Consider the following 15,514-nt stretch of genomic DNA (forward strand, 5'->3'; position numbering starts at 1 on the left):
AAAATTTCAGCTCAATCGGACATCGGAACTTTGTGTAATGTTGTAGTGTATTTTTTGTATGCATTTTTCCTGCAAAAAAAACCGGTCTGTCAAAATAAATGCTACGTCGATTTTAATACGACCCCCCACCTCCCTTGTCTAAGCTTGTCACAAAACGATGATATCCCCCTACCTCTTTTATGCTACGTCATTTATATTTGGCCCTAAAGCTTCCTTGCTGTCCTGCTGTGGGAAACATGTGGAAATGTTATAGTTTTAAATGTAATAATACCAGCATCAACTATCCCCTTGTACTGGTACCCATCTCAAATTCAGTGGGTAATAGTTCCGAAACGCACTTCGCACACAAGAACACACATACACAACACCAGTGCTCAATTCGTGCGTGGATGGTTTTGAACCGGCAATTAAATGTCAACGGCATGTAAATAACAATAAAAACACAGCTGATTGTGTAGCTTCTCGATAACGCTAGATTCTATTAATCGTATTACAAAGCTATTGGTTATATATATTGCCTCGGTGAAATCATGATTAAACGGCCGTCCAGTAAAGACAGTGAAAATGACATCCTACAGATGCAGCAGGAGTTTTTAGCGGAGTCGAATCGTAATGCTAGTTTTCAACCAGCAGCTAAAGTGGTTCGCTTGCAACGTGATGTCGAGGAGAACAATCCGGTTACAGAAGAACAAGGTATTTATTAACTTTTTTTTAATAACCATTGTAAATTACAATTTTTGATTCAAGCCCAACGTAAATCCGAATTCGCCCGTCGACGTAATCTCAAGAAAACAGGACAAACAAATTCTAAAGAAACGATTCCGCAAAATACGATAATCGGTGAAATTGTAGAAAAACAATATGATCATTCCACTCTGACAAAGAATGTGGTTGAAGCCGAAGTAGAAGGGGCATTTCCGAAGCCGGTTCCTTTGAAGATACATGCCGGAGTTCCTGCAAGAAACAAAAGTTTATTTGCCCAGATGTTCAACCGAAAGGAAGAGCCACTAGCGAGCGTTAAGAAGGTTAAATCTCAACTACAGGATTCTAAGAGTGCTATTCTGGAGGGAGCCGATGCAACTGATATTCATGAGGAAAACCTCCAAAAAATGCAACAAATGAGTGAAGAGGAAATTCTGAAAGAAAAGCAGCATCTTCATGAAACTATGGATCCAAAGTTGGTGGAGTTTCTAAAAGCTAGGAAAAAAGGCAACACAAGCTTGACACAAACCATCCAACCAGAACCAATTTCCGAAGTTGAAGAATTAGACGTGGAAGTGCCTAATTTGGATGTGTTCCAGCATGAGGGGTCTGATCAATGGATCAATTTTAACATTTTGGAGTCGGAAAAATTAGAATGGACCAAAAATATTCGTATAAGTCTACGAGACTGTAAACCCGGCGAGTCCTATGAATCTCGGTTTGATTGGAAAGGTATTCTACAACCATTTGTAGATAAAAGGCATGATGAAGGGCAAGACGATCGAGAGTTGTATCTCCATGGGGAAGACGCTGATCGTCCGGGCTACACTCTCCAGGAGCTGTTTCGTTTGGCTAGGGCAAACGTGTTGCAGCAAAGAGTTGCTGCTCTGAACGCAATTGGTGGAATTTTAAACATTTTTAATCAAGGATTCTATGACGGAGTTTTAGAGCTTCCAATTTCAAAGATTTTCTTTTTCATACGCTTCGCCCTCGATGAAAATACTCCCGTCGTCGTAGAAGCAGCATCACGCGCTTTGGCTTTCTTGTTCTATAATGACACAGACGAAACTCTGTTGGATACAATTTATGACACGAAGAAGGGGATTTACCAGCCGGAACTGGGTTTAAACGTAACGCATAGTCGCCAAGAGGAAGAGGAGGAACGTCGTCAATGCGCGTTAGAGCGTGGATTCGATTCGATGAAATTGAGCGACCAAAAATCTAAACAATCAACCCGTAAAGCTCAGTTCCAAGCTCAACTGGATGACGACCCGGACGATTTGACCAACCGTGAATCGATGAACGATTATCATTTGGCAGAAACCGATTTGTTGGAATGTTTACTGCGAACAAACATTCTCGAGCGAATTAGATACATTCTGTTCACCATGCGTCCGGAGGGTAATATCAGCATTAGCTGTGCAAAACTGTTGATTAGATTAGCTCGAACAAATCGTTCGATAGCTGAGAAGATTGCTACTAACGAGCAGTTAATTCAGGGCTTGATTGGAAGTTATTTGGGAAATTCAGTCGATGGATCCGAACCGAGCAAGCACGAACCGCAGCATTTAGTGATCAAACTGCTACGTGTAATATGTTCATACGATAGTGGCTTCTACGGGAGGTATTTCAGTCGACTACATGTGACTAGCTTGTTGAAGCGATATGTTTTCACCAGAAGTGATATCAATGTTAGTATTATACGTGCTATCGTTTAGATTATCTGTTTAACCAAATATTTTCTTAATAGGTGAAGCTCGTGCAGGTTCAAACTGAGACGTTTCGATTTTTGCGACTTATTCTCAAGTACGTTAGAGATGATGAACTTTTTCGGTAAGTTCTTTTCAATTGCAAAAAAAAAACAATGGAAACAAGTTTAGGTCACATCGTTTGGAGAATTTCATAGCAAATTACTAGAGATGGTCGGGTTTGATGTTTTTCAAACCCGTACCCGACCCGAACCCGAATTTTTTTTTCGGTCGAAACCCGAGCCCGACCCGACCCCCGAAACTTTTTTTTTCGTTCAAACCCGAACCCGACCCGAACCCGAAAATTTTATTTCTTTGGAACTCGAACCCGACCCGAACCCGAAATTGTGAAACCCGAACCCGAGATTTCATAGATTTTATAGTCGGGTTTCGGGTTTTCATACCCAAACCCGACCTGAACCCGACATATTCAAACCCGAACTCGAAAATATTTTTCTCACAAAACCCAAACCCGACCCGTACCCGACACTTTCAAAAATTTTCAAACCCGAAACCCGACCATCACTACAAATTACGTAACTAATCATATTTCAATGAAACTTTGTGAGTTTATAGGCGTTGGTAATTCTCACGTACCTATTTACGAATTATTTAAAAGCCCGATTTTATAAAAAGCTAGCCAAACTTTATACAACAATCGTAAGTTAAAAAAAAGGTCAATGTCATTTTTTTTATTATTTTTATATTGCGAGGTGGTCCTGTATGTATGTTCTGTACTACATGTTACATTGTTAAATCTAAATCAGCATTGCAGTCTCCAGAAGGTAAAAGAAAGTAGGTCATCATCAGCAAACAGGCTTAGATTTCCAAATCCGCCACTAGCAGATGACAGAATTTAACTACTTCCGCGTGGGAATCGAAATAGCATTTGGCTGCTTGGAACGCCGTCAAACAGTGGTCCTCCGTTACTGAAAAAGAAATACCATAAGACAAATCAAACAAGCAACTCAGACTCTCCGTAATCCGTAACTCACATATATGGCCACACTCCTTGTGCAGAAAGTGAAACGCTTCCTGCATGTCGGTGTTCGGGGCAAGCTTGGCCAACCGATCCAAATGTATGTGTCCAGTTTCTTCATTGATAACCATTAGCTTGTCGAAGAGACAATGAATGTAACACTGGACCCCTCGGTCCTCGTGGATTGTTCCGTCCATGCAAGTACGTATCAGCTCCTCGGAGGCACCCGATTCCTTTAGGCACATATTGTGCAGAATTTTTGCCGGTTCCTTGTATTCCTCAGGAATTTGCCAATTCGACTTGACAGCCTGTATAAGATAGAGGGGAAGAAAAACAAAACATAATTTAATTTTAAAGTGGCCTAGAACTGCAGTAGAGGAGGAAACTTGGACAAATTCGGCCAATTTAATAGCATTCATACGAACATAAACCTAATTCATTCCACGAAAGTACGCAGTTGGTTTCATTTAAATTTTATTTCCCATAATGGTTGCAGTCAGCTTCGATAATACTTTCCGCAAAGTAATGATTTAATTTTCTGGTCTAATAAGTTACACAATTGAAGTAAAACTTTTTCACGAGGCTGAAGTTCGCTTGCAACCATTGTGCAGCGAAATTGCTCAATCGTAAAATACTCGCTATCAGATGTGAGATAGAAAAAATCTCGATAGATGGATATACACACCGCATATTAGAGGGGAGTGGAAATTGACAGTAAATATCTATACAGCTATGAAGCACTTTTCATTTTGAGTTCGAATGAAGGGAGGGTCAGGAATCGGGAAATGGTAATCCGTTGAGGTAGGAAAAAGTTAGCGCTTAGCGAGAGGAAAAAAACCGCAGGAGACTGTTTCCAGATACTAGTGCGCATTCTGATTAAAAGTTTCAACTGAAGAGGAAGTAGCAGTGCACAGAATATTAACAATTATTTACGTACTATGCGTTTACGATTCTGAGTACAGAAAGAGTAGTATGGCTCAAGAAAGTAAGAAAAAGCAGAAATAGAGTGCTTTTCAAACTACTTCTTTTGCTTTAAAACTTAAGAACGCTGGGTATTGCGACTGGAAACGGAGCTAGCGAGCCGTTTAAATATAAGTTTTATTATCGTCTCCTGTAAAGTTTTCGTTTTTATCTGGACTCATTCAGCATCTTATTAATCTGCGTTGAAAGTTTTAACTCATGCAAACTGTAGCAATTTGTTGCAAAAATTTGCACGATGTTTTGCGAATTGCGAAAATGATTTTGGTTTGATTTTGCATCTCCTAGTTTCATTTTGAACTATTAACCAAGCATGATTTTGGTCTTTCTAAGTTTATATATTCTGAATTTTTTTCTGTAATTATAGAGTAATATCAGGAATATATATGGGTATTATTCGTATTATTCGAGCACTGATTGAATGTTAGGAAGGAAATTTATGTTTGGCAAAACTCTTCAAATTAGTTAAGATGCATGTCAAAAATGAGTTCATGATAGATATTTCCGAACAGTGATTTATCGTCAGAAAAATCATAACTTGAACTTGAAAAACCGAAAATATCGAGGGCGTACGAAATTGCACACTTTCCAATGCTAACTATTGTACTATTGATAAATGTTAAAAGCATATTTTGATCAATCAGAGCTGAACATAAGGCCAAATATCAGGCGAAATTCTCAGTGTCAGTCTCCTGTGGAAGCTTAACTTTCAGTAGTCACGTATAGCATGCATAAATTCAGTTTTCAATGTATAACCGATCACTGCAGCAAGAGGATGATTTTCTGGGAACTGGATCGACCAGTGATTTCAAATATCTCGCCTACCTTCCAAAACGCACGGATCAAAAGATGAAACCGGTAGACTGCGTACTGGTGATTACAGACCACCTTTCACAACGCTAGATTTTGGATCCCCCGTCTGTGTGGGAAGCACCGTCATACAGGCCTTTGTGAAAACTAAAAGCACCCGTTTCTTAACGACCTTGTAAACTATCACAAAATTGGCATATCGTCGTTTTAGTTGAAAACTGGTACAGCTCATAATACATAGTTTCTAGAAAAACGGGTTTGAAAATTTCTAAAAAGTAGATTAAAATCAAATTTCAATACTTGCGGAAACCGATATTCCTTTGTAGTATTGCGGATGAAATAGATTTTTACCACTATCCGCAATGTTTTGGCGAGTGGCAGAGATGGTTTAGCAGTGCAGTAGCTGCTGCGAAAATGCTTTTGGAACGCTAAGAAATCACTTTCTCTTCATTGCAGATTGCCATTTGCATGACGTATGGAATGATTCTCGTTCTGTTATTATCTCGGCAGCATTTTCTATCGTTTTAGAACTTTATGAGCTACTAAGTAGTTCATAATAGCTAGCAGATAAACAGAAAAGAATATAAAAATAAAGTTAGATCCACTCAACATTGGGTCGCAGCTTTCTATTTACTATGGCGACTCTAGTGGAGATTACGAGAAACCAATGACAGTGATTGATGAGGAAGGCTTGTTTACATACTGGTGAAACCCTAATAAAATTTAAGTCAGTGGATCAAAAGTTTGCGACGATGGAACGTGAAAGACGTGAGAAAATTTTGCATACTGGAGTTGAAAATTCGACGTGATCAGGTGCAAAAAGTGCCTCAAATTCCCCAAATCAACCGTAAACAGCATGCCAAAACGTTTCAATGAAACTCTAAAGCTGGATCGCGCTGATCACAGCAACCGCAGAAGTGGAACGATTGATAAGCAGCTACAATTGAAAGTCTGCACGGCAGTTCGGGCGAACTCTGGGATAACCCTGCGCGATTTGGCTCAAAAGTTCTCAGTACCGTAAAGCACTGTTCGACGAATCTGTCGGCGTGAAGGCCTGCGGTCGTTCCATGCCAGCAAGCACCTCAACTGGACTCTCAAGCACAATCTGGTTGCAGCATTTTAATGGACAATGAGACATACTGCCGTTCCGAGCATAGTTGTCCTAGTGTTCATAAGGTTTGTGTAGAACATGGGAGAAGAAGCTCCCAAGACAACAATTTTTTATGTCCAAGCACAAGGGTGATGACGCCAAGTGGTTTAAATTCGTGTTTGCTGACAAGTCCGCTCGAAAGTTGATAGTGTGGCAGGGGATCTGCAGCTGTGGAAAAAAATATATGGATTTAATTGGTAAAAGAAAAAGCTGTCAACCCACCAAATTGCCCACGTTTTCGTTCAATTGAAAATATTGGGCGATAATAAAGAGCAAGTTGAAGAAAAGTGGCAGAACGATAAAAAAAAAACAGCTGATTTACACAGAAGGTGGATTTCTGTATTTTTCCTTTCAAGGTCAATAAAATTGCTGCAAAATGATATCTCAAGATATTTTCTATGTGTCATTTTGACGAAGATATCTAGAGAAACATTTTAAATGGTCCTATCTGCTTTGATCGATTTTTTGATCGATCACTTCCATTCAATCACCACAACTTATTGAACACCTTTTATGACACGTTATTTGCACATGTTGATAGTCTTCTGGACGAAAACCATTTTTGTGAGGGTTACTAAAGCTGAACCATTACCAAAATGAAAAGACGCTCCGGTAAAACGATAAAAATAGATAGGACCTTTTAAATGTTTATCTAGAGATGTCCCATTTTGTGCGACCAAATATTAAATGGATCAAGCTTCTTTTCGCGCGAGTTGCAGTTAACACTTAACTACTTATCATATTTTGATGCGTTTAGAAGCGCCATTGGTGGTCGCTATAGTGACACTCGGCAATTTTATTTGATTCCTCGTCATAGCACCATTACCATTTGCATGATGAGTGGGATAATTTGCGATCTGCTATTATTTCGGTAGCATTTACTATCATTTTTAGAACTTTATCAGCTACTAAGTATTTTATATCAGCTAGCAGATAGACGAGCGCTCCAGCATCAGAGCAATATTTTTAGCACTGCAAATGATATATTCGGCCTACCGGGAATTAAAGCCCGGCACAGGATGGACGGGATTTTACCTTTCCCTTCTTTATCGCGACCAGACCCTATCGTCAGTATGGTACTGTCATACGGTAAATGAAGGTAAGATTTCTGTTTACAACTTTTGTATCAGGCTTTGAAGAGAAACACTAAGAGGAGGGGCTACGTAGACGATAAGATGGGAAAGATAAAGATTTGTTTTCCGTTCTCAATAGCAATATAAATAAACATTAAGAAGAAAAGCTAGAGTACAATGGCTGTTTAGCTTAAGCTTCGGACCCAGCGAGCTTGGTTAGCTCTCCTGGCAACAGGAAACGTAAACAGTCTGAACTTGGCTGCGTTGTCACTTGTCTTCGGTGCCATCTTAACGATTCGTTAGTTGACGGTTATACAAATGAGCATGAACGACCACACTTTTAGTAGTTGCTCCTCTGTGATGGATCTCAGCTAGTGAAGTGGTACGAAGAACCACATATAGAGGGCCATTTGGGATCAATTACCATCTTTAATGTACATCAACTGTTTGCTAACTGGGCGACGAGCACTTCCCAGTTATTGAAATCAGCTCGCTAACTGGGATATCATCTCAACGCCGAGGGGGAGTTCGATGAATAACGCTGCTTCGCGACAACTTCATAAAAGGCTTTCGTTCTCAAGTTGATCACCAAATAGAGAAGCCACAACTACAAACTTATCTCTCAAATAAAACTTTTAAACTTTAGTTTTATATAGCGAGTACATTTATCAGCTTTATTATTGTTTTTGTATTTTAAATATGCTCGATTAGAAGAACTTTAATTTTTCAGTTTTTGTTCCCAATCCATAATGTTCGTCGTTTCGCTCATAATGTTCGTCTGTATACCATAAAACAGTGTGCAGTGCAGTCCGTCCCCTTTGTCAAATTCTTTCATTCTATCACCTACGCCGCGCCGCCAATTTGTTGCGTAAGTTCCCTCCGTAGGTATTGAAGCAAGAAACGCGTATTTTTCCATCATTACAACGCGGAATAGCTCGTTCATCGTCACGGCGCTATTCCGCTCAAACGAATTTGCAAGTTACAATGTCGTCTGGTCGTGGCAAAGTCAAGGAAAAGACGAATTCCCGTTCATCTCATGGTGGGCTTCTATTTTCGGTTGATCACTATTGTCCATTCCAGGGAGGTGTTCTGCCGAAAATTGAAGCTGCTCTGCACCCGAAGAAAACGGGAGAAAAGGTGTAATTCGATTAATTCTCAGCTTTGTAAAACTTGGATTTTACCGTTCTTTTAAAGACCACCACATGAAGCAGTAAAAATGAGTTTTTGCTTCTCATTGAAATAATAAATTCTACAGTATATTTTCATCCTGTTTAAATGGATTATTCCAGTTTTTTTTTTTCGATTAATCCAATCAAACAGTTGAATCATATAATCATCCAGTTTTTGTATATTTTTGCCAGTTTTATCCAGCTTTTTATCAGCCCAAGTTCCCATTGGTTTTTGTCTATTTTGAAAATATGTTCTCAAGTAAAAATTTGAACATAAATTATTTGTAAAAATTCTCTAAGAGGGAATTTATAAAGATTTCACTAATTCTCCCTTTCCATCTGCTCCTCGCACGAAACTCAGCAAAATGGACAGCAACATGACATAACATAGAGTTTCAAAAATCATTAAAGACAGTGCACCCTGGGCCAGAAATGGAATCTAGCGAGCGAAATTAATAGCGCTCTTAGGGTTTGACCAATCGGTTTCCGATCTTCTACAAAGTTTCTTGGTATAGTTAGGGTGTCATTTTAGATGTTTGAATTGGTTCGGAATTTAGCCGCGAAGGTGGCGTTGCGATGTCAACTTCTTTCCTTTACACGCTAGAGCTTTGCGGTATTCGACAAAGTTGTAGCTCTTTAAATCCCATGAAACTTTACAGAATATACAAAATTTCTAACTCTTCAAGTTACAGAGATCTACGAGTTTTTATAAATTTTGTCTGGATTTCACGTTTTATTGTGATAATTTTATAAATTCACTCGAAATAATTTCTTACAATTTTTTTCTCGATAGAAATTGAAAAATGACGCCGTTTTCTTCCGAATACAGAAGTTTCTGAAATACTTAAGTGAAAATAATACACAAAATTTGAAAAAATACATAATTTTGTGAAGTAGATATCTCAGCGGGTAGCAAGTATTAGCAAACCATGATTTTTTCTAAAAATTGTCCATCAAAAAATCTTTATTTTCTGAAAATTTAAACGGAATACTTATGATGATTCAGAAAATTGCATATTCTTTGGTTATTTTAATGTTTCGAATCACAAAAATTTTACAAAAAACGTGAAACTCAAACAAATTCTTCAAAAACTCGTAAATTTCCAAAAAAAATTTAAGAGACAGAAATTTTGTTTCTTTTACAAAGTTACATAAAATTCTCTAATCTAAAACTTTGTCGAAAACTGCAAAGCTCTAGCGTGTGAGAATAAAAAGTTGGTGTCGAAGCGCCATCTCTGTGGTCAAATCGCGAACTAAACTGAGCGTCAAGTTGAAGTTCTTATTACACTGAGAAACTTTGCTAGAAACTGCACATAGGTTGGATAGAGTATCAAAGTACTGGACCGTGTATTGCATGCAATAAATACATAGCAATTGTATTTTTATATGAAATGTATTCAAACTGAAATATCACAAAAACACCAAAAAACACTTCTTTCAAATTTTCAGAAAATAAAGATTTTTTGATGGACAATTTTTAGAAAAAATCATGGTTTGCTAATACTTGCTACCCGCTGAGATATCTACTTCACAAAATTATGTTTTTTTTTTCAAATTTTGTGTAATATTTTCACTTAAATACTTCAGAACCTTCTGTACTCGGATGAAAACGACGTAATTATTCAATTTATATCGAGAAATAATTTGTAAGAAATTAATCCGGGTTAACTCATGAAATTATCACATAAAAACGTGAAATTCAGACAAATTTTACAAAAAATCGTAGATCTCTGAAACTTGAAAAGTTAGAAATTTTGTATATTCTGTAAAGTTTCATGGAATTTAAAGATCTACAACTTTGTCGAATACCGCAAAGCTCTAGCGTGTAAGGGAAAGAAATTGACATCGCAACGTCACCTTTGCGGCTAAATTCCGAACCAACTCAAACATCCAAAATGACGCCCTAACTATACCAAGAAACTTTGTAGAAGATTGGAAACCGATTGGTCAAACCTTAAGAGCGCTTTTAATTTCGTTCCGCTAGATTTCATTTCTGGCCCAGTGTGCAGTGTAGAAGAAAAGTGACAACTAATGGATATAGCATTCTTTTCAAAAGCCTGCGAAATCTGTAGTCGAATAGGGCAGACTTAATATTTATGATTGTGACCTGGAGCAAGAATACTACATATCAAGTGATTGTAGGCGGCTTGTCATATATGTAGTATTTAATTGTTATGTGTAAAATTGCCACTCGATTCAATGAAATTTATAGAAAACCTATCACAACCAAATTTTAAACGCATAAATTAGCCAAATTCTCACATGGTAGTGTTTCTCTTATACATATCAAGTTTTTTTCAAGTTTTATCTTCAATATTACTCCAGTTTATTCATAAATGTTACTGGCAACCCAGGTTCCAACCACGCTGTTTTACTTGGACAGTGAAATGGTACCTTATATTTTGTTCCAGCAGATTTTAACATTATTTTCGAATGACTCCAAGTCAATTAAACAACTCTTCTCTTCAAGGTCACCAATCATTTAGTAAAAAAAAGAGTTGAAAGAGAATTTTTACTAAAATTTATCGTTTTACACCATCAAATTAATAACCCCAATCGAGCGTGTTCCCAAACATATTGCACAAAATTCATTGACATAGGAAAGGTGTTCGTAATTCCACATCAACCTTGCGGTCGTGTCTTACAAACAACGTCTTCAATTATTACATTTATTTTCAGATCCAGAACGGTTTGTTTGCTCGGTGTAGCACCTTCGACAAAGTTGTAGATAAAAACTTAGGCTACACAAAAAAAAAAAAATAATCAAAGCTCGTTTTTTTTTTTAATTTCATTTTTTATTGAAAACGAGAAAAAGTTGGCAGAAAAACTCAGATTTTCGACTCAAAGTGATTGTTTTTTTTTTTCTGGAAAGACAATATTTCTGTCTACAAAAGTGTCGAAGACATCATACCAATCAAACAAAGCGTTCTGGATTTATTTTCTATTCTTTTTTGTTAGAAAATTTTCAATTTTTGTATTTCTCCATTACTGCCATCATTGTTTAGCTGTTTTATTAAAAAAATGAACTTTCTAAAGTAACTGATTTTCTATGTTTTTTTTTAAATTTTAAAAATTATGAAATAAGTTGGGATTAGAAAAATACTAACTGCATAAAATGACACTTTTAACCCATAATGTTTTTAGTAAATAGTCAAAGATGGCCAAATACTAGTTTATATGAGTATTCCCGGATCGGGATGCCTTGCGTGTTGGTCGTGTTTTTTGCATACAATCCTCCTGTTATTAGACGGCAGACAGGAGCATCACCGGAGAGACCGTCCATCCCATCATTCGATAGTAAAACGATTTGAGCCGATAGTCGACCGTTGCTGTTTTATAATAATTGAAGTGTAATAAATGAGCGAGAAAATATTAACTCTCCAAATTAAATATTCAACTTGGCTCTAAAAGGACAATTTGTCGTTTGATCTGTGCTATCTCCGACAGTGGAAACTCTTCTGATAATACAGTGGAAAGCTATTTTCACACTCAAAATTTGACGGCCGACAAATTTTGCTTGCCAACATCCTCGTTGGTTTGTTCTCAAAATACGCAGAACTTTCGCACTGGAAGAAGTGCTGACCAATGCACCTACCGCTGATTCTGTATAATCGAGTTTTCCGGATAATCTACTCACAGAAACAATATTAAAATTTGCTGTTAACGAACATAAAATGAATATTTCTTTTTTTTTTATTTTACTTGTATGATGCAGTGGCGTAATCAGAAATTATTTCTGAGGCGAGAAGGGGTAAAATCTTGAAAAGCAAAAAAAAAGTAAATTGGATATTGATTATTTTTACTTAATTCGAACATGTCCCAAACATGCCAGAAGGAATAGTAAAGGTAAAATTTCAGAATAAAAATTAAAAACGAACACCAAAAATATAAATTCCGGATAATCGAGTTTCCTGGTAATCGAGTCCGACTTGTACTACTGCTGATACCCGTTTCAGCCACTGCTGCTACCCGCTGCTGCTTCGTTAGTAAGGAGCGTCCTAGTGGCCATCCACTAGTAAACTGATTGGTTTGAGCAGAAACATTTACAATGGACAGCTTAGGAAAGCAAGCATCAAGCGACCAATTAGTGGACGAAATCTGCGTTTCAACGAAGCTTAACAATTTTCAATAGAATAATCAACTTACAATTTTCTTTGGGCGGATGCATAGATGATTTTTCAATCGATTGCTGCAAGAAGAAAGGAAATACCTACAATGAAAACTAACTGACTTATTAGCATTTGCAATTGAACATATATTTCCTTTTTTCCACTTTAAGATTTTGATTTTCCACTGCTATGTTGTCGAACTTTCTGAGAGTTCTACGTCAAAAATTGTTTGATAAAAAAAATTGATATCGACAATTTCATGTATCACTACTACTCATCGATATTTTCCGTGAAACTCACTACTTTTTATCGATATTTTTCGTGAAACTTTGACCGTTTTGAGGCACGTGTTCCCGATGTCCGATCGAGCTAAAATTTTGCATGGGGCTTTTTCGAGAAGACGAAACTTTTGAGCCCTACCGCTAAACGATATACGAGGGTCAATTTATTTTCATACATCTCTAGTATAGCTAGATCAGGTATTCAGCAAGAAAATCCAGGAAAAAAGGTTATGTTGAAAATTATGATTTGAGTGAACTTTGTATATAAAACTTACTTAATCTTTAAAATAAGCGATAGAAATTTGACACCTTCGACAAAGTTGCTAGTAAAAGCATTTTCCACAACTTTCTCGAAAACACTAACTGTCTATCTCACTGGCCTGAAAAAATGAATTTATCATATCACTTCTAGGTGAATTAATCACCAAATCGTCCATTTTTGAAGAAGCGCAATAAAATACATAGAAACTTTTCCAAATAAAGTATGTTACTCAAATCAAATTTAAGGGCGCTATTAATTAAAAGGACGAAATCAGCGAAATAAATCACTGTGCAGTGGTATCTTACTGTTCATAGGAATTATTACACCAGTTACAGCATCCATTTTTGTAATTTTATCTTATTCACCAAAAGATTTCGTACTCTAAAATTAGATTGATCTTACTTGTAGGATTTTTTTAGAATTAGTTTAAATGCATCTATAATAGCCATTTTTCAGGTTTCAATGTTGTTAAGACATCCTTTTATAGTGATTGTACTGAAGAGCGATACAGCATTAACAAAATGAATAGGTACTGGTAAACAAGTATCGCTCGAATTCGCACGTCCTGTCCCGTGTACACCATGGGGAATTTTTACAATATACGTAAGTATCTAACAATATTTTCAACTTTCCAACCCCATCGCAGAAGAAAAACTTGTTCGTTCTTGCGATACGAATTTTGGCTGATTTCTCGTTTCCGAATCCACATGTATGTGAATGTGTTGCGATTTACGGATTCACAGCAAGGTCGGAGGTGTTCTAAGGGCTGTTTTCGAATGGAGCAAAATTATACATAGAGCATGACGAAGAAGGAGTTTACTAGCAGCCGGGGGAGGCTGGCGAAAGTTTGACTTTCTTGTTATGTCACTGTGCAATCAGCAGAAGTCCGAGTGTTAATAGATTCATGCTGGCAACGGCAAATAACTAAACCGGGCTTATCCCGGTTTTATTGAATATTTTTGCTCACTGTTTCGGAAAATCACTACAAGCTGACGAATCGGACGACTGACGCGACTGTAATAACTGTTTATTGGGAATTGGTAGTCCAATTTTATACACTCGCAGCTTGTCCGTTCATGCGCTAGCTAATGTCACAGCGACCGTTGGCAATGGAAATGCAAATTGTTTCACGTGCCAGGGGGTAGTGCCCGGGCTGTCGTCATGACTGGAGCTTTTCTCGCTAGCATCATTGCCGGAAATTGATAGGTTAGTTTTTCCCTGATAGACACATTAGTCGTGGGTCACGGGTTTTTAATTTCCACAGACAATAATTACAGTTTAGTGTTAGTAAAGGTAAATTCTTGACGCTGCGTTCCGCTAACGGACTTGACCCTGTTTATTATACCTATGTACATAGACTTTCTTAGGTTTTCTGACGAATTTAATCAGTGTGAAATATCATGTATCGAAAGGTTCCGGTATGTTCAAAATTTTAGTTATGTACCATTTAAAAAAATCGCAACTCTATTTTTTACTTGATTATCAGAGCCTTTGATTTATTTATCTCTAAACGAAGCTATGCCATTCCAAATTTCATATATCGCCAATTTTATCTGCTCTTGCTTTCGTTTATTGTCAACAAATTTATTTTTGATTCTGGGGTGGTTTTAATTGTATTCCTAATATATAAATGTATTATGGAATTCATGTTTACCACCAGCTATCAGCTTGAGTTACTCATCACCATATTTTTGTTGGAAGAACAAACCACAGAGTGGAAAAAACGCTTGAACCACGAAAGGAATAACGCACTTGACTCGACTATTTTTAATTGTAATACAACATATCAGCAACAATATGTTTGATGTTATTTATTTCATTATCCATTGATTTCTATTGATCCATTGATTTTCGTTTCAAAAGGACGTTCAAAATTATTTATTTGATTTCATTTCTGAAAAAATTCAAATTTGATATTACTTTCTACTAATTAACTACTATTGGCATTTAAATCGAACCAATCGGCCTCTGAAGCGCATCGAGAGTGAAATAGTTTAAGCTTTAAAATCGCGGTAACAATCATTTGAAATTTTCTAGCTATTACCGTTTTTCCAGATACTTCAGTGAGTTTCCTCGTAAACATAAAGTCAATGTGACGAACCCGGCCAGTAATTTCTATACGACACTCACGTAAGTTGACGCGTTTTAGTAATGGCTAGGGGCACCAAAATTTTTTAGAATGCGCTTTTTTTTTCATTTTGTCGACCAGTGTTATTTTTGAAAAACCTAAATTTATCCTCCTAGCGGTCAGAC

General features: G+C 37.1%; 2 protein-coding genes across 2 annotated transcripts in view; one reads left to right on the forward strand and one right to left on the reverse strand.

Annotated features, from left to right (window-relative positions):
- Positions 1-396: 396 nt before the first annotated feature.
- Positions 397-15,514, forward strand: part of LOC129727107 (RNA polymerase II-associated protein 1) — a 34,856-nt gene continuing 19,738 nt past the window's right edge. Inside the window, exons 1-3 of the mRNA XM_055684573.1 lie at positions 397-693; positions 748-2,393; positions 2,453-2,535. Of these exons, the coding sequence (XP_055540548.1) occupies positions 531-693; positions 748-2,393; positions 2,453-2,535 (1,892 nt within the window). The 5' untranslated portion in view covers positions 397-530. The remainder of the gene's footprint in view (positions 694-747; positions 2,394-2,452; positions 2,536-15,514) is intronic.
- LOC129727110 (pheromone-binding protein-related protein 6-like) lies at positions 3,133-14,316 on the reverse strand. The gene is made up of 3 exons (XM_055684580.1): positions 14,229-14,316; positions 3,446-3,737; positions 3,133-3,379 (listed from the first exon to the last, which is right to left on the reverse strand). The coding sequence occupies exons 2-3, from the start codon at positions 3,672-3,674 to the stop codon at positions 3,270-3,272; spliced, it is 339 nt and encodes a 112-aa protein (XP_055540555.1). The 5' UTR covers positions 3,675-3,737; positions 14,229-14,316; the 3' UTR covers positions 3,133-3,269.

Source organism: Wyeomyia smithii, chromosome 3 (assembly GCF_029784165.1).
Source record: "Wyeomyia smithii strain HCP4-BCI-WySm-NY-G18 chromosome 3, ASM2978416v1, whole genome shotgun sequence".
In the NCBI taxonomy this organism is placed as follows: domain Eukaryota; kingdom Metazoa; phylum Arthropoda; class Insecta; order Diptera; family Culicidae; genus Wyeomyia; species Wyeomyia smithii.

What these genes read in the sequence shown, in the direction of transcription:
- LOC129727110 (XM_055684580.1), bottom strand. Translation starts at nt 3,674, where the DNA reads ATGTGCCTAAAGGAATCGGGTGCCTCCGAGGAGCTGATACGTACTTGC. An exon ending in CAAGGAGTGTGGCCATATAT is followed by an intron (nt 3,380 to 3,445) that starts GTGAGTTACGGA and finishes TTTCTTTTTCAG; the next exon opens with TAACGGAGGACCACTGTTTG.